Source organism: Haliotis rubra, unplaced genomic scaffold (genome assembly GCF_003918875.1).
Source record: "Haliotis rubra isolate DU_JTF1 unplaced genomic scaffold, ASM391887v1 Scf463, whole genome shotgun sequence".
Lineage (NCBI taxonomy): Eukaryota > Metazoa > Mollusca > Gastropoda > Lepetellida > Haliotidae > Haliotis > Haliotis rubra.
Genome location: NW_025767150.1, coordinates 880146 through 900190, shown reverse-complemented (window position 1 = coordinate 900190; position 20045 = coordinate 880146). Strand labels below are relative to the sequence as shown.

Here is a 20045-nt window from a genome sequence, read left to right as displayed (position 1 = left end):
CTATGTTTAATTTTGCTTTTCAACATCATCTGAGCTTATCAAGGAAGTCATAGTTTTGGATCAAGGACTCAAGCTAAATTTATGGAGCTTTGGTTCCTATGGAGTGTTCTATTTTGTATGGGTAGAGATTCGGGGCCGAGGGAAATGGGAGATCACGGAAGGAAAACATTACAAAACCACGGTCCTGGGATCTGATACTGCATGCTGCAGCTTTTGACTTGGACAGGCCTCGGATGCAAATAGAGACATGTATATTTTGTGGGGAAAAATGTAGCTATAAAAAACGGTAATAATAATTGTTGATGATCTTCAGAAATTATCTTCCACTCTTTCCTCTACCAAGTAAAACAAACTAACTCAGCGTAGTGCAACATGTTTGAAATTACTCCTTCAGTTCAGTTCTCTATAGCCCCTTTACCAACCCAAACATTGTTCTAATTGATTGATTAGATGTGTATTGCTATAATGTGTACAAACAGCTCTGCATTTCCTAAATAAATTTCTAAAACCATTATTGTAAAAATAGCCTGTGCGTAATTTCATTTCAGCGTTAAGGAAATTCAACTCTTCTCCCCACCTCAGGGTTATCATCCCTCAGTTTCTACTGGTAATCCTTGTTTATCATGTGCTTTTACTCCTGTCTCTTGGCTTGTATCATGTATAATTATGTTTTGTTTTCATTGTTAATTGCCTATACCGAAACGTCGCTATTGTAAGAAGTTGATCATCCATAAAGACTCCAGTCATTCCTAGGAAATGTGAACACTTCTATAGTTTGTCATCACACTTCAAGGAAACACAACAATGTATGTATATAGATGTGTAAATATCAATTTTAATGACAACACTGTCATGCAACACAATACCCATGTGAACTTAGGCATAGTAATGAAGTGAGGGGAGCAATACGGATGACATGAGAGGATATAATAAATGATAGAACGTCATCATTAGTGGATAAATTATTCTGAAGCTGAACAAGATGTCAAGGGAACAGAGAGTCTATGCCGTGGCTCCCCATGGCATCTTCCTCGTTCAATACATAGTAACATTAAATGCACTAGTATGACGTGTTTTATATATATATATATTAAACGTCACACTAGTGTATTTTCTTGATATTTTGTTCGATCGATACATATAGTCATATGATATTCTTGAATCCTGATAGTTCTTAGAATCACATGTTCCAAATGTTTATATATACATATATGTATATGCATATATATATGACATCATATGAATCACGTTTGGAGCAGGCAGGATCTTCAAGAATATCACCTATATATACATGACTTCCTATCGAACATGCCAATATAGCTTTATAGATTACCGCATAGAGAATCTATAATATTCAATTTCTTGAGTCGCAGCTTCGACTGTTGGCTACTCACACGATGTAGAGGAGGTCGCATCGTGATCAGTAGGTGCTTTCAAACTTACCTTCCCTCAACATCCGCCTTTGGGTCTTCAGGCTCTGAGAAAACAAGGTCTGGCTATTACTTCCCACACTCGAGACAAATTGAAGGAAATATTTTCACTTCATATCTTTAAGTATCACGCGGCCTTGAATCGAACAACTTGCTGCGATGGCATACGGGTGCGGTTTTGGGGGCCTTTTGATTTCAACTTAGTATCTTGGAAATTTCGCTAAAAATATAGAAACACGAATGGCCTTATAGCTACGCAAAAGCGGCTTTTTGGTCTTTGTTTATCCACCTACACTGATCGTGCTCCTGATAAACTCACGGTACGAAGAATTCTAGGTTTGGCAGCTCCATATACGTTTGAATTTCACTCTAAATACATCTCTGGTAGCGAGAAAATATGTTATCTGTTAAGTGCAGACAGGTTTAGTTGGGTGTGTGTGTGACTTCTGCATCTATCTCAACCTACAGTGAAACCGGTATTTTAAGTTAGCTGGATAATTTGTTCCTTATCATCCTCTTACATATTTGTGAACAAAATATGTTTCAATCAAACCGAGTTCCCACTGCAAGCGACTTTCATGAAGAGCATCTTCGTCGTGGTTGGTGCTGGGTAACACTAATAGCTTTTCTCGGATGTGGACCACTGGTAGGATGTGTCTTCAGCACCATTACATAGTCTTTTGTCGTTGGAGGACGGGTGTCTGGTGGTTGGAAGGCACTGGATTCCAGGAACAGTAAAATGATAATTCAAATGAAAATTAGTCACAGCAAAATGGCGACATACAGCATTCCAAAACACAGAAAAATCCGCCATTTCTTGCTTGGAGTGTTAGAGGCATAGATGATTCCTCCATTAAAACACCTAATCACTCACTCCATTCTCCGAACAAAAATATACGGAGAATGCTTTCTTCCATAAGTCATCCATAAACTCATAAAAATATATTATACAGTGAAACTGTCATAGTCATGGTTAATCCTCTGATGAAGTGAATAAGTTCCTTTGGCACATAACGTATAATCCAACAGCATTCTAGCATTCAAGATACTTTTGTGGCTAAAAATCCAACTACTCTTAAGAGAATATAGCATGTATAATGCATAATATATGTATAAAGATCTATCAGTGGATATCACATCTGGTGGATTTACTATTTTGGTAATCAAGCGAACACCTGCGTGCCTTCGGGTTTCGAATAGAACCCCTCGAGGTTTCTTGGCTTTGCTCCGTTTGATTCCGGTAAACATTGGCGAATACTGGTGCGTTCGTTTAAATTCAGCTACATCATCAATGCTTTAATAATAAATAGGATTTTGACCCCGAAACTGAAGATTTGAAAATGGACGCGATGCGTTCTGGGTACTACTGGTTATATCTATTAAACGGGCATTTAATCATAAACAATGCTTATTTACTCCCAGCAAAGGGTACATAATCAGTTGCGGGACTTTATCTGCTACTTCTGACCTATCTGCTTTCTTAACTCCAATGCCCATTCATCTTCCTAATATAATGTATGTCGTAGTAATCAATTATAACTTTTTAACTGTCCCTCGAATTCTCGACCTATATATAAATGGAAGTTTCCAAAAACTGATTCGCAGATTTAAGATATACACATGGGAAAAATGGTGCTGGATCGCACCAGCAACATGTTCTGGCCAGTATCACTAATTACTCATTAAACATAACAAAAGAACTTATCCAAACCCTCAATTCTGGGTTAGCTATCATCTGGATAGACCTGAAACCCCAAAGGAATAATAAAATGGCAAAAGTAACTAATAGTAGAACACTATCTTCCAGAGAAGAAGCCTAAGTAAATGAACTCATTTTAACGTGCTGATTACTTCATTGTTGTATGTTCCAACTTGATGTATAAGCATTATCGTCCAGTAAAGACTGGCCTTGTGTTCAGAGGATGGTCTTTGAAATGGACAAGAACCCGTCTGGCGATGTCAGTGATGTAAACATTGTCCATTCAGCATTCTTGTCCATCATCAGCAAGACTGCTTTACAGTCACTTGAGAGGCACCACCACGCCATCAATGAACCCCGCCAAACGGTAATTTGTCTCCACGATATCTCCGTTGTCTATAATGCACGCAGACACGTGATTTCATCAGCCATCAATCACTTTCGTCCGACCAGTAGCCTTCCCCTATTCCACTGAATCCCGGCCGCTGATATTGCTGGAATATTAAGCAAAAGCGTTGGCGTAAAACTATGTAATTTCACATCACTCATAGCTAATCTTATCATAGTTCCAGTAGCACCATTGACTTTACAGAGGACCAGTGGTGCGCAGACTAAGGACTTGGCATACTCGAGATCCTTTATGTAAATAATCCCTTTAACAGGTTGTATACATTCTCATAGTAAATCACAACCAGTTTCTACCGGGTTCACCAAGTTGCTACCTAGGGAACGTTGAATAGTTCCGACCTAACTAATAACATTTGCTGTCTTTCACAATCTCAATTCGAATTTTGGGAGTTTACGTAAATAAAGTGTTCATCTTTAGAATCTTGTTTCATTTTATTCAACACTCTCAAGCATATTTGTTCGAGCATTATCTTCGATTAATTTTATTTCGAAAAACACACTCAACCCCGATAACATTCCACCTTCATGTTGAGACATTACTCCGGCAAGTTGCCACGCCGATCTGGTATTCAGTTAATATTTCCTTTACATTGACATAACTCAAGAAAATTCGTATCCTATAAGCTATTTTGTTCACAAACCTCGACATTATTTCTCCTGGTACAGAGACTGAAGGTCAAAGCTTTTGATGTCCTCCCCATGTGTGTCACGGCGCTCCTGTGATCAGGGTGCTGTATTAAATATGGCTAAAGCAATAGTATAAGTATTGGAGAAAGTGTCACAATTGTATTAATAGTACCTTAGACATACGATGTAAAGGGATCAATGCTCAAATTCAACACTGACAATAGACAGGCTATTAACAAAACCACGATACAAAAACCAAATACACAATCTGATTAGCTCCAGCAACAGTATAACCGCGATATCAACAAAGATAGCTTCGCAATCACTCTCGACAAGACAATCAACAAGCTGCACAGGCAACCAAGTCGGCTGTTATCACATGGGAGTTCTGCGAAGTGCAAAATTCATTTTATTCAATTGAATACTGTAATATGTAAATATCAACAGCAAGACATGAGACACGGGAGATATTATATGTACACTGTGCATGGGTGGCTGAATGAGCAATTCACTACCTGACCACACAACAACCACTCGCGACTATGTCTCTCTGTTTGGCGTGTGCGTGCATGAGATGCGTGCGTGCGTGTGTTCATCAATATATGTATTATGACTATTATATTACCGTGATTGTGTGTAGGGTAAATGTGCAGAACAGCCACGAGTGATACAGGTATAGCGGAACATTTTATATTTTTATGAAGGCGTTTACTGTCAGCACATCTAGTAAGCGCAACTAAGTATGGCGTGAGCGTAGTAAATGCTGCACTTACTAAAATGCTGTAACAATTTTATACATGGAATATCATTGATTTTACAATACATGCCAAAATACTATATTTACATCAAATACACTATAACTTAAAACATTTCTTCTGTGAAAATATATACATGCATATAAATCGCAACACGGAAAACATAATACGTACGTAGGGTCAATTAAACCCAATGGTTTAGATAGAAATATTTAAGTTTACACTATAAATTGATGGAAATAGTTACCAATTAAATCATTCTTCATATAGGTTTTATTAAGATTTCGATTTTCGATTACAAATCACTTCATATTAGGGCGTATGCAAATGAAAAAATGTCGGATCTAAACTCAAACTACATCAATGTTCTTATTGATTACTGCGTCTTAGTGCCATGTGTGTGTAATTGCAATGTGCGTATAACATTTTGGACAAATTCTTGTCTTTCTTAAAATCAGTAACAGAATTACTGTTAATTATTGCCTCTTTGCTCTTCATTTTAGGTGAATTCCAAGGTTGTTTCATAGCGGTGAATCGTTGAAAACGTTGTTTGTTCGTGCAAAACAGAATGCTTAGAAATTCATATTTGTTTTTTAATTTCAAGCCGTATCAGTAGTTGAAGTTTCCATTCTGTGTATCGTAGGCGAAAATTCCAGTGATACAGATAGTTTTGAAAGTTGATACGGTATTTCATGCACAATTGAAATAGAATGGCAAGCCCCAGTACTGAATCAAATGTGACATCTGCCCCGCTAGGAAATTGGTGAATCGTGATACATGGTCACTGAGGACATTCTTCGGCGACGATCAACAAGTAACTAATAAGTTACCATTGTGGTGTTATATTTGGTAATCGTTTCTCCAAGTGTAGCTTTCTGTCATAACCCTGTAGTGCATAAGGCTTTTGTGGCGTACCTTTATGTCATAATCTGTGGTGATGAACTTTATCCAGTATACCTTTATGTCATTACCCTGTAGTATAACCTTATCAAATGTACCTTTATAACAATACCCTGTGGTATAACCTTATCAATGTACTTTTTACAGTGTATACCCTGTGGTATAACCTCATCAACTGTACCTTTATATGTCATACCTCCTGTGGTATAACTAGCTTATCCAATGTGCCTTTTATGTCATACCCTGTTGTATAACCCTCATCGAATGTACCTTTCTGTCAAGCACCCTGTTGTATAACCTTATCCAAATGTGCCTTTATGTCACCCTGTGGTATACCTTATTCATTGTACCTTTATGTCATACCCTGTGGTATAACCTCATCAAATGTACTCATGTCATACCCTGTTGAATAACCTTATCCGATGTACCTTTATTAGTATCATACCCTGTGCATAAGCCTTATCCAGGGGCAGTACCTTTATGTCATAACACCCTGTGGTATAAAACCTTATCAAAGTGTACCTTTATTTATGCCATACCCTGTTGCATAACCTTATCAATGTACCTTTATATTATGTAATCGTTTCCAGTGTAGCTTTCATGCCATACCCTGTAGTATAGGCTTTTTTTGTCGTGTACCTTTATGTCATACCCTGGTGGTATGTATAACCTTATCCAATGTACATATGTATGTCATACCTTGTAGGATAACCTTATCCAATGTACCTTTATGTCATACCACCATGGTATAACCTTATCCAGTGCACTTTTTATGTCATACCCTGTTGCATAACCTTATCCAATGTACCTCTATATTATGTAATCGTTTCCAGTGTAGCTTTCTGTCATACCCCTGTAGTATAAGCTTTTGTCGTGTACCTTTATGTCATACCCTGTGGTATAACCTTATCCAGTGTACTTTTTATGCCGTACCCTGTGGCATAACCTTATCCAATGCATCTTTATGTCATACCTATCCAATGCACCTTTCTGCCATATTCTGTTTGATGAGATTTTCCAGTGTGCCTTTATATTATGACATGTCGCATGTGTTTTGCAATGTCACAAAATGTCCCACAAAAGTGCTTGTTAACATGGCGAGTAACAAATTTGGTGACAACCTTCGGTCAGTGATTCCCGACTGATGTTTGCAAACTATTTTATGTTGTAATGTCTTTTTCGAAAAAGTTCAGTTGAAACAATTTTAAGGTAAACTCATAGAATTATATATGTGAACAATTTCAGCCGTATCAGTTGTTGACGTTCCAATCAATGTATCATAGGCGAAGCATCCAGTGATACAGATAGTTTTGAAAGTTCTTACATTATTCATGTACACTTGAAATAAGGATTCTCCCAATTTAAGTTGGATTTGTTTGTTTTGTGACAGGACAGTTGCATCAGACCAGGCATTGTGACAAACTGATGTTCAAGCTTCATGTTTATGAAGATAAAGTAAAGAGTTCATTTCTCAAAAACGCTCACTCCTCAATCGTTTCATTCACATCCTGGGTTATGTTTATCTGTCCGTAGTAAGATATCTTACATTGACATTTGACAAATCACAGTTTTCTTCAATAAAGATTATTGAATCAGTCTTTTCAGTCAGGTGATGAATTTGTTCAGACATGGCTACATCAGCATCACATTCATTCTGGATCGACTCACAACAAGAAACACTCTCCATCTCGGGAAGCGCCAATGCAACCAAGACAGCCCTCCTTTTCTTGGGATTTCTTTCAGAGGTAAAGCAGGTCTCATTGGCCGTGATGGTGAAACTGAACTGTCATCTATCTCACTGAACGCGTAGCATTGGTGCTGTTGATTGTTCTTGAAGTGTTCCTGAAGAAAGGAGTATCTGTGTTTCTGTTAAAATAGCGGAAAACCCGTTATCCGATGTAAATGTCAGTATTACAGAAAAAATTATTACCGATGAAAGGAGTTTACAATACCAAATCTGCAGTGGAAAATCCACTCTAAAAGATCGTCAATTAACATCAGAAAATCATGATGATGTCAGAAGAAACACTCATACACTGCAGTCCATCAAAATGTAAGCATCAAGACGACAACCAGCTCCAGGTATTTATCTATGTTGTAATTCGTTCTTTACCTGTCATGCAGCTGATGAAATAAGGGACTGGGCCTCTAAAAATAGATCCCATTAAAGTATTAAGTCAGTTTGAACTTACATTTTCTCAAAATCATTTTAAGAGTAAAGAAGTACTAGCACTTACCTCTCTTCACATATATCCGAAATATGATGATCATGGCTAGAACAGTGCAGCATAGGAGTCCTGCTAATGCCCCAAAAGAAATAACCAAAGTGTGCTCAGGTGAACCTGAAATAAAAAGGGTTAATTTGGTAAATCATTTTGACTTATGTGTAGGAGAACATAGGAATCCTGCTAGTGTCCCAAAAGAAATAACTAAAGTTTGTTCAGGTGAACCTGAAATACAAGGGATGTATTGATGAATCATTTTGACTTGCGTAGGAGCATAGGAGTCCTGCTAATGCCCCAAAAGAATTATTAACCAAAGTGTGTTCAGGTGAAAATAAAAGGGATATTTTGGGAAATCATTTTGACGTGCGAAAAGTACACCCTTACGGTTCAGTGAGGGAAACTTGCCACAATGGTCCTGTAACGGATGTGTAGTTTTATTATCCACATGTGAAAGATCTTTCCAACTTTGACACCTCAGAGACAAACTCGGAGACAATGTGTAATTCCACATCTTTTCTTTCTTTTTGTTTACTTTTCCCCCTGTATTGTTTTTGTATTTTATGCATTTGCATGTGTTGGTAAAGGGTGCCACTGGTGGGGCAGGATACAATCACATTTTACCGATTACCTGGTATGGTATGGTATGGTATCGATCACTTTCGTATGGTATTTTATGAACACAAGCTTAAGATATAGTCGGATTCGTACAATCAAATTTCGTCACCTTTATTATCAAAATGCGATTCCTTCTTAGCCAAGTGGTGTTACCATGCATTGCACTGAAATTTCTGGGTCCTTTGATTTTATATAACTCCGCACATTTCCTAATTTCAATGTGTTAGAATAATTGTGTTCAAATGCAAAATATATATGTGGGACAGAGGGACTGTTTTTAGAATCCTTTCTAGGTCAGAAAGGTATTCTCTAGAAAGTCCATGAATATGAGTCACTTTACGACTAAAAACCGATAAGATGACGTCAAGAGCTATTTTCTTCTCAAATAACAATGACTGTTGTAGAGGTTTGGGGTTGAGCAGAAAAACCTGACCATTTTGTTTTATGACGTCATCACACAAGTGTGTGACCTTTTGCTGACTCTAATCGAGTTTGAACCCTTCAGCCCCACCCACCCCCCCTTTTGGATGACTCCCTTCCGGCCCAGGTGTGTGTGATCTTTAGGTTGACCTTTAGTAGTCTGTGATTATTATTCAATTATTTTATGAATAAGAGTGGTATGAGTTTCATTTTGCCGACTCGAGTGTTGGGTTCACACAGCAAACGTCATATCTTTTTTCATATCAACGTAGAATGCATGAATATTACAATATGAATATTAGGTGAATTTAGATGCTTAAAGATGCTATTTAGTAGGTCAAAAGCCAGTCTTTTTTTCAGAAATATCAGAGCGCAGTTTGTTAAATCAAACCTTTGCAGCGATCAATAGGCAGTTTAAAATAGATTACGCTGTCATCCCACTACACTAAAGCAGAATCGTGCGTTGCTCGCTGAGCCAAGCCATAACTGAAGAGACAGTGACATGTGACAGCTGTGATTGGATGATATAGTGTAAGATATTTTTTTTCACATCCATCCTGTCATTAAAACTGACCACAATTTTAAAGTATTTAGTGCTGTCATTTTATCACCATGACTTATACTTACGTGTACAGATATGTTCAAGTAGGTGACATTTGGTGCGGAACTGGGGTTGATGTGTTCAGCTTCCTGTGCCCAGAAAGATAGCCGGACAAGATGGCCAGAAATTTCGTTTTGTTGTAGTTTAAAGGCCAGACTGTAGCCATGTGTACATGGTATGTCTGTTGATAGCCTGGATCATTTTTAACGTGAATGGCGCACAGCCTAGATTGAATGTATGTATACTCAGGTGTCAGCTTCCGTCATTAAGTGTGTGACCGGAATTAAATACGGGAAATAACATTTGGCATTTGTAATATATGGTGTAATTGTATTACTGAATAAGAAAACAAACTCATATTTGCTCTCCTGTAAAACTTTCGGATGCTTTTACTCAAAATTTTAAAGTTTAAACTTTAATTGCAAACTGTTAAATTAACATCAAAACCATTTTATTTCCATTCCCATGAATACTATATGACAATACGCTTATTTTACATCATGTTACACATGGGTTACTGACGTCGTTACCAGCTCTTATTCCACAGGCTGTTTAATATGATTAAATACTGGTGTAAGCTTCTTGTGTATGGGTTTGTATTTTTAGGGGTTGTTCTGTATGAAGTCAACCTAAAGGTCACACACACTTGGGTCGGAAGGAGTCATCCAAAGGGGCTGTGGGGCTTAAGGGTTCAAAACTCACTGTCAAAATCGATAAGGTCAGAAAAAGGTCACACACTTGGGTGATGACGTCATAAAAACAAAATGGCCGTCTTTTTACCGCTCAACCCATGTTTATCGTAAGAGGCGACTACCGGGATCGGGTGTTCAGGTTCGCTGACCTGGTTGACACATATCGTATCCCAGTTGCGTAGATCGATGCTCATGTTGTTGATCACTGGATTGTCTGGTCCAGACTCGATTATTTACAGACCACCACCATGTAGCTGTAATATTGCGTAAAACTAAACTCACTCACTCACTATAGATTCATAGGAACGTCGTGTGTATTGTTTTCCGTTGTACCTTATGTTCCTGTTCTTTTGAGAAACATTGAGTTGCAGTTACATATGCTTGGGACGGCTGATATGGGACGAGCAGGATATTCTCGTCTTTTCACGAACACTTACTACGTGTACCATCACTTATATAAAGTGATTCATAACACATACTTATCACATAGTTTGATTAATACAAGGGATATTTGCTATGAGCAATATCTAGTATGATTATGGAAAAAATTCTGCCTGTTTTCTATCACATGTGTTTTATCTCAAATAACGTCAAAGAAAAATGATCCAAATAGCAACTTTATCTAAAACTTGTTCGTTTTAGTTTGCTTGATACACCAAACATTACAGAGCACATACTGTTCACTACATCCTTTATAAATATAAACATATCCGTTGATTATATAATTCACAAAATATAGTTAAAATGTAAGTATTCTGACAAACGACAGTGGTACCCAGAGGGTGAAGACGCTATGTGGAGTACTTTCTTCAAGGCGCAATATGTGTTTCGAAACATCACGTTTGTTTGAAACCAACAAACAGCCCTGTATCACATCTGGCTTTCCATGAAACATTTGAATATTATTCAAAGAGGCATAAATATGAGGCTTCACTTTCATTTTGGAAACGTGATAATCATTTATGTGTACGAGAGTGATGTTACAATATGCATTAACAGGATTTGACGCGATTTGACGTCTCCTAATTTTGTTGGTCAAGGTAAAACCCTGGGTATAAAGGAATAGATGAGTGAATTATGTTACATACGTTTTTGACAAGGTTCTGTGTGGCACGTGTCCTGTGAACACGGAGAGCACATATCATCACAGTATGTCCTACTGAAGCTCCGGGCACAACCGATACACAGTCCAGTGTCCTTCTCACACCCTTCACAGCCGACGGGACATGGATCGGAGCAGTTCACTCCGTGGTAGTTACTGTCGTGACAGAGGCCCATGCATATGTTGTCATAGCGACCGCACAGTTTACAGTTATATGGGCACGACTCGTTACACAGTTCCCCCCTCAGACCTGGTGCACAGTTGAGGCATCTCGCAGAGTCTTTCTCACATTTGTCACAGTTATCTGGACATGGAATGGTGCATATCTTTCCATAGTAGTTGGCGTTGATGCAAGGTCCACTGCACTGGATTTTTGTGAAGTCATTAATTATACAGTTTGCTCGGCATGTTGTTTTACAAGATGTGCTGTTACAATTACCTCCCTGTTTGTCACATCCACCCTTGCAGTACCCTTCAACACAGTGTATACACTCGCCTGTTTCCCTGTCACAGTCTCGACAGTTGGGGAGACAGCTGTCACAGTATTCCCCTCTGTACCCTTCAACACAACTGTCACACTTCCCTGTGTCTTTATCACATCCACCTCTACAGTTGGGGGGACAGGTAACATCACACTTGTCCCCTGTGTACCCTGGCTCACAGCTGCCACACTCCCCTGTGTCTTTATCACATCCACCTCTACAGTTGGGGGGACAAGGTGTTCTACAGTGTGGACCATAATACCAGGGATTCTGACACAGTCCTGTACAACCATCACCATAACGTTCACACTGTGTACAGGCTGTAGGACAGTTCATACCACAGTTATCTCCCTTCTTGCTGGCCACACATCCCTCTGTACACACAACACGGGTGTTGTTCATCTGACAGCGAAAGTTGAGACAGGTGTCTGGACAGTCATGTTGACAGTGTTTACCCCAGAACCTGACTTCCAGACACTGGAGACATTCTCCAGATGACGTCACATCGACACAGCGAGGTAGACACACACCGTACACACAGGTCACGTTGTTACCGTCACAGATGCTGCAACTACTGCTGGTAGCGGAACCTATGAACAAAGAGACGACATACAATGAAATGACTGATATTAATGTAAGACAATAAATCCGAAACACGTTTCCATTTCTTATTCTCGTCGAAATAAGTAAGTGTAAACATGTTATATTTGGGATTGCACTTTCTCACTCAAGTACAGATTCTAGTACTTTTCTTGTGTTGAGTGAGGGATTCTACTGTGGACACTCAGTGGCTCAGTGGGTTAGGCGGCTGACTGTGTGTGCTGGCGATTAGGTGCCTGACTCTGAGGGTGTTGGTTCGAATCCCGGATGGGACTCAACCCAACAAAAGTACTAGAATCTGTGCTTTACTGAGAAAGTGTGAATGACACTGTGCCTTCATAACTATAATCCAACAGAGTGGTTAAAAAAAAACAACTACTCTTATGAGAATATAGCATGTATAATCTAGAATCTGTATTTTACTGAGAAGTGTAATCCCAAATATAACGTGTTACATTTGACCGTGTGTCATGGTGTTAATCTTACAACTACAACCGCCTGAAATCAGTTATTATCTTTCGACGTACCAGCCATGATGGCTTTCATTGAGACAGTCAAGGAAACAGACTATGACTTTCACATACCGAGTCATCAACAGTCTAGGCTGTGAGAAAATCACGTGTATCCAGGGCAGTGAAACAAATACAGACTTCGTTGCGATCTTGTATCGTGGATAATAAATTATGAGGATGCATGTGTACTGACCTGCTACAGCAGCACACAGTAGGGTCATCACCACGGCATCAACCATGGCTGTTGTGGTGAAGATTTCTGAAAAACGAGATTGAAAGTAGTGCGATATTTTACTGTTTAACTTGCTTTTAACAGCATCAAGGTCATAGTTTTGGATGAGGGACTGAAGCAAATTTATGGAAAATATGTAGCTATGAAATATGTAGCTATGAAAACGGTATTAATAATTGCTAGAGGATTTTCGGAAATTATCTTCCACTCTTCCTCTACCAAGTAAAACAAACTAACTCAAGGAAAATATGTTTGAAATTACTCTTCAGTTCTCTATAGCCCTTTTCCCAACCTATACGTTGTTCTACTGATCGATATGTGTTGCTATAATGTATAACATTTTCGTATTTTGATGTCAATTTCTAAAAATATTCCTGTAAAATAGCCTATGCGTAGTTACCATGCTATGAAATTCACTCCTTCTCCCTCAATTAGTTATCCCCGCTTTCATTGGTAATCCTATTTATCATGCTTTTACCTTGCCTCGGCTTGTATCATGTATAATTATGTTTGTTTTCATTGTTAATTGTCTATACCGAAACGTCGCTATTGTAAGAAGTTGATCATCCATGAAGACTTGTCATTCCTAGGAAATGTGAACACTTCTTATAGTTTGTCATATTCTTAGGAAACACAATGGATGTATATAGATATGTAAATATCAGTTACTGACAACACTGTCATGCAACACAAAACCCATGTGAACTTAGGATAGTAATACAGGGGAGCAATACGGATGACATGAGAGGGTATATAATAAATATAGAACGTCATATTAGTGCATTTGGATATCTTGTATTGAACGAGAAGATGTCATGGGAGCAGAGAGTTCGTGTTTCTCTGCTCCCATGACATCTTCTCGTCCAATACAAAACACCCAAATGCACTAGTATGACGTTTTATATATATATATATATATATTAAACGTCACACTAGTGCATTTGAATATTTTGTATTTCGATATAAGTCATGTATATAAGGTGATATTCTTGAATCCTGTTCCAAATGTGATTCACATGATGTCATGCCTATATATATATGACATCATGTGAATCACGTTTGAAGCAGGCAGGATTCAAGAATATCACCTTATATACATGACTTCTATCGAAATACAAAATATAGTTTATAGATTACTGTATAGAGAATCTATAATATTCACCTTGAGTCGCAGCTTGACTACTGGCTACTCACACGATGGAGAGGAGTGCGTCACAAAGTGGTCCGTGGGAAGAAACTACCTTCCTCACCATCTGCCTTTTGGGTTCAGTTTTGCTAGTAACAAGGTTCAGTTATTACTTCCTACACTCGAGACAAATTAAGGAAATATTTTCAATTTCATATCTTTAAGTATCACGCGGCCTTGAATCGATGGCTACGGGTGCGTTTTGGGGCCTTTTGATTTCAACTTAGTATCTTGAAATTTCAAGCAAAAATATAGAAACACGAATGGCCTTATAAAGCTTCGCAAAAGCGGCTTTTGACTATGTTTATCCACTCACTGATCGTGTTTTGATAAACTAACGGTACAAAGAATTCTTGGTTTACAGCTCCATATACGTTTGAATTTCACTTAAATAACTTCTCTGGGTAGCGAGAAAATATGTTATCTGTTAAGTGCAGACGGGTTTAGTTGTGTGACTTCGTATCTATCTCAATCTACAGGAAACCGTTATTTTAAGTTGGATAATTTGTCCCCAATCCTTTTCATATTTGTGAACAAAATATGTTTAAATCTAACCGAGTTCCCACTTCAAGGGACTCTCCTGAAGAGCATCTTCGTCGTGGTTGGTGCTGGGTAACACTAATAGCTTTTCTCGGACGTGGACCACTGGTAGAATGTCTCTTCAGCACCACATAGTCTTTGTCGTTGGAGGACGGGTGTCTGGTGGTTGAAGGCACTGATTCCAGGAACAGCAAATGATAATTCAAATGAAAATTAGTCACAGCAAATATGACATACAGCATTCCAAAACACAGAAAAATCCGCCATTTCTGTTTGGAGTGTTAGAGGGCATAGATCATTCCTCTCCATTAAACACCCAATCACTCACCCATTCTCCGAACAAAATATACGGAGAACGTTTTTCCATAAGTCATCCATAAATATATTATACAGTGAAACTGTCATAGTCATGGCTAACTTGGATGAAGTGAATGTTCTTGGCACAAAACTATAATCCAACAGCATTCAGCATTCAAGATACTTTTGTGGTTAAAAATTCATCTACTCTTAAGACAATATCGCATGTATAATGCATGATGTATGTATAAAGACTATCAGTGATATCACATCTGGTGGATTAACTATTTTTGGTAGTCAAGGGACACTACGCAGTTTCGTTGAATAGAAACCTCGAGGCTTGGTTGTCTGTTTATCTCTAAACATTGCTATAACACAGTGTTCATTTAAATTCATACATCATCAATGCTTAATAATAAGGATTTTGATCTCGAAACTGAAGATTTGAATGGACGCGATGCGTTCTGGGGTACTACCGGTTATATCTATAAAACGTATTTAATGATAAACAATGCTTATTTACACCCAGCAAAGGGTACATAATCAGTTGTGGACTTATCTGTTACTGGCTCCATTTGTTTTTAATCAATGTTCATTATCTCTTCAATATAATTTATGTCGTAGTAATCAATTATAACTTTAACTGTCCCTCGGTTCTCGACCTATACATAAATGGAAGTTTCCCAAAACTGATTTGCAGATTTTAGATATACACATGGGAAAATTGAAAAAGGATCGCACCAGCAACATGTTTCACAGTATCAATACTAACCATTAAACATAACAAAAGAACTTATCCAAACCTCAATTTCAGTTATCATCTGGATAGACTGAATCTCAAGGAATAATACAATGGCAAAAATAACTAATAGTAGTACACTATTCAGAGAAGAAACCTAAGTAAATGACTCATTTTATAGTGCTGATTACTATTGTTGTATGCGTTCCAAACTTGATGTGGCCAAGTATTGTCGTCCATAAAGACTGGCCTTGTGTTCAGAGGATGGTCTTTGAAATGGACAATAACCTGTCTATGATGTCAGTGATGTAACATTGTCCATTCAGCATTTGTCTCATCATCACAAGATCAAGCTTACAGTCACTTGAGAGGCACCCCCACGCCATCAATGAACCCCCGCCAAACGGTACTTGTTCCATGATATTCCGTTGTCTATATGCAGCAGACACGAGCCATCAGCCATCAGTCACTTTCGTCCGACCTGTGCAGCCTTCCCTATTCAACTGAATCCCAGCCGTGATATTGCTGGAATATTGCTAAAAGTAGCGTAAAACTATACTCAATCACTCATAGCTAATCTATCATAGTTCTATTAGCATCATTGACTTTGCAGAGTGACCAATGGTGGCCTTGGCAACTGAGATCCTTTTGTAAACAATCCTTTAACAGGTTGCATACATTCTCATAGTAAATCACAACCAGTTTCATTGGGAACACCAAGTAGCACTAGGAACAAAATAAATTCCGACCTAACTAATAACATTATTGCTTTCACACCACTCCGAATTTGGGAGATTGCGTAAATAAAATAAACATCTTTAGAATCTTGTTTCATTTTATTCAACACTCTCAAGCATATTTTTCAAGCATTATCTTCGACAATTTATTTCGAAAACACACTCAACCCCGATAACATTCACCTTCATGTTGAGACATTACTCCCTCGCCAAGTTGCCGAAGGATCTGGTATTCAGTTAATATTTCCTTACATTGACATAATCAAGAAAATTGTGTCCTATGTTATTTGTTCACAAACCTCGACATATTTCCTTATGTACAGAGACTGAGGTCAAAGTTTTGATGTCCTCCTTATGTGTCACGGCGCTCCTGTGATCAGGGTGTCATTAAATATGGCTAAAGTAGTAGTATAAAAGGTGGAGAAATTTCACAATTGTATTAATAGTACCTTAGACATGCGATGTAGAGGATCAATGCCCCAATTAACACTGACAATAGACAGGTGATTAACAAACCATGATACAAACCAAATACACAATCTGATTAGCTCAGCAACAGTATAACCGCGATTAACAAAATTAGCTACAACCACTCTCTGACAAGACAATCAACAAGTTGCACAGCCAACCAAGTCGGCTGTTATCACATGGGAGTTCTGTGAAGTGCAAAATTCATTTATTCAATTGAATAGTGTAATAGGTAAATATCAACAGCAGGACCTGAGACACAAGAGGTATCATATGTACACTGTGACTGTTGGCTGGAATGAGCAATTCACTGCCTGACAACACAACAACCACTCGCGACTATGCCTCTGTTTGTGTGCGTGCATGGGTGCGTGCATGAGTGCGTGCGTGCATGAGTGCGCGCGTTCGTGTGTGTATTCATCAATATGTATTATGACTATTATATTACTGTGATTGTGTAGGGTAACATGCAGAACAGCCACGAGTGATATGCATAGCGGAACATTTTTACATATTTTTATGAAGCGTTACTGTCATAGCACATCTAGTAAGTGCAACTTAGACAATGATGAACATACTGAATTTAAGTAAGGCGTGAGAGTAAGTAAATACTTACTAAACTGTGTTTTATACATGGAATATCATTGATTTAAAATACATACATTAATACGATATTTACATCATATACACCATAACTAAAACATTTCGTCTGTGAAAATATACATGCATATAAATGCAACATGGAAAACATAATACAACAGAGACGTAGGGTCAATTTGACAGTCTTGAATTGATAGTCTCTAAATTTCATTTGAAGGCGAAGGCGTAGCTCGGCTTCAAATGAAATTTAGAGACTATCAATTCCGTCTAACATTCATCTTATTTCAAAACACAGTACGTTTATCTCCTAAATATTCACAGAACAAAATATACGGAAAACGCTTTTCCATAAGTCATCCATAAACTCATAAAAATATATTATACAGTGAAACTGTCATAGTCATGGCTAACTTGGATGAAGTGAATGTTCTTGGCACATAACTATAATCCAACAGCATTCAGCTTTCAAGATACTTTTGTGGTTAAAAAATCAACTACTCTTAAGAGAATATAGCATGTATAATGCATAATATATGTATAAAGACTATAAGTGATATCACATCTGGTGGATTAACTATTTTTGGTAATCAAGGAACACTCCGCAGTTTCGTTGAATAGAAACCTCGAGGCTTGGCTGTCTGTCACTTGAGAGACACCCCCACGCCATCAATGAACCCCCGCCAAACGGTACTTGTTCCATGATATTCCGTTGTCTATATGCAGCAGACACGAGCCATCAGCCATCAGTCACTTTCGTCCGACCAGTGCAGCCTTCCCTATTCCACTGAATCCCAGCCGTGATATTGCTGGAATATTGCTAAAAGCGGCGTAAAACTATACTCAATCACTCATAGCTAATCTATCATAGTTCTATTAGCATCATTGACTTTGCAGAGTGACCAGTGGTGCGCAGACTAAGGACTTGGCAACTGAGATCCTTTTGTAAACAATCCTTTAACAGGTTGCATACATTCTCATAGTAAATCACAACCAGTTTCATTGGGAACACCAAGTAGCACTAGGAACAAAATGAATGTGTAGGGTAACGTGCAGAAGTGCCACGAGTGATATGCATAGCGGAACATTTTTACATATTTTTATGAAGCGTTACTGTCATAGCACATCTAGTAAGTGCAACTTAGACAATGATGAACATACTGAATTTAAGTAAGGCGTGAGAGTAAGTAAATACTTACTAAACTGTGTTTTATACATGGAATATCTTTGATTTAAAATATACATTAATACGATATTTACATCATATACACTATAACTAAAACATTTCGTCTGTGAAAATATACATGCATATAAATGCAACATGGAAAACATAATACAACAGAGACGTAGGGTCAATTAGGCCTCAATGGTTTCGATAGAAATATTTAAGTCTACACTATAAATTGATGGAAATAGTTAACAATTAAATCATTCTTCATATAGGTTGTTTTAAGATTTCGATTTTCAATGACAAATCACTTCATATTAGGGCGTATGCAAATGAAACAATGTCAGACCTAAACTCAAAACACATCATTATTCTTATTACTACTGTGTCTTAGTGTTGTGTGTCTGACGGCAATTGTACGTACATTTGGACAAATTCTTGTTTTAAAATCAGTAACAGAATTACTGTTTCTTATTACTGTTAATTATTGCCTCTTTCATTTTGTGAAACCGCTGTTTTCATGAATCGTTGAAAACGGTGTTGTTCGTGCAAAAAAGAATGCTTAGAAATTCATATTTGTTTTTAATTTCAGCCGTATCAGTAGTTGAAGTTCCATTCTATGTATCATAGGCTAAAATCCAGTGATACAGATAGTTTTGAAAGTTGTTATATTATTTATGCACACTTGAAATAAGAATGGTCCCAGTACTGAATCAAGTGTGACATCTGCCATGCTGAAATTGTGAATCGACACATGGCCACTGAGACATTCCTCGGCGACGATCTATCAAGTAACTAATAAGTTACCATTAGTGTTATATTATGTAATCGTTTCCAGTGTAGCTTTCTGTCATACCCTGTGGCATAACCTTATCCAATGCATCTTTATGTCTCATATATATTTATTTCCGGTACTGAAAGGCCACAGGCCTGTAGTACAATGCATTTATAAATCAATATTTACACGCACGGTTAATATACATGAAGAAGGGGAAATAATCAACTTTAGGTTA

General features: G+C 37.9%; 1 protein-coding gene and 1 long non-coding RNA gene across 2 annotated transcripts; both read right to left on the bottom strand.

Annotated features, from left to right (window-relative positions):
* Nucleotides 1-8056: 8056 nt before the first annotated feature.
* LOC124290374 (multiple epidermal growth factor-like domains protein 10) lies at nt 8057-12384 on the bottom strand (the record flags this gene model as incomplete). Its single annotated transcript, XM_046727081.1, has 2 exons — nt 11461-12384; nt 8057-8161 (listed from the first exon to the last, which is right to left on the bottom strand). Coding segments are annotated over exons 1-2 (1003 nt in total), but the record flags the coding sequence as incomplete, so codon positions are not given.
* Nucleotides 12385-12515: 131 nt separating this feature from the next.
* Nucleotides 12516-14524, bottom strand: LOC124290380. The gene is made up of 3 exons (XR_006901909.1): nt 14463-14524; nt 13262-13327; nt 12516-12546 (listed from the first exon to the last, which is right to left on the bottom strand). It is a non-coding gene; the product is annotated as an uncharacterized LOC124290380 (long non-coding RNA).
* Between the last annotated feature and the right edge of the window lie 5521 nt (nt 14525-20045).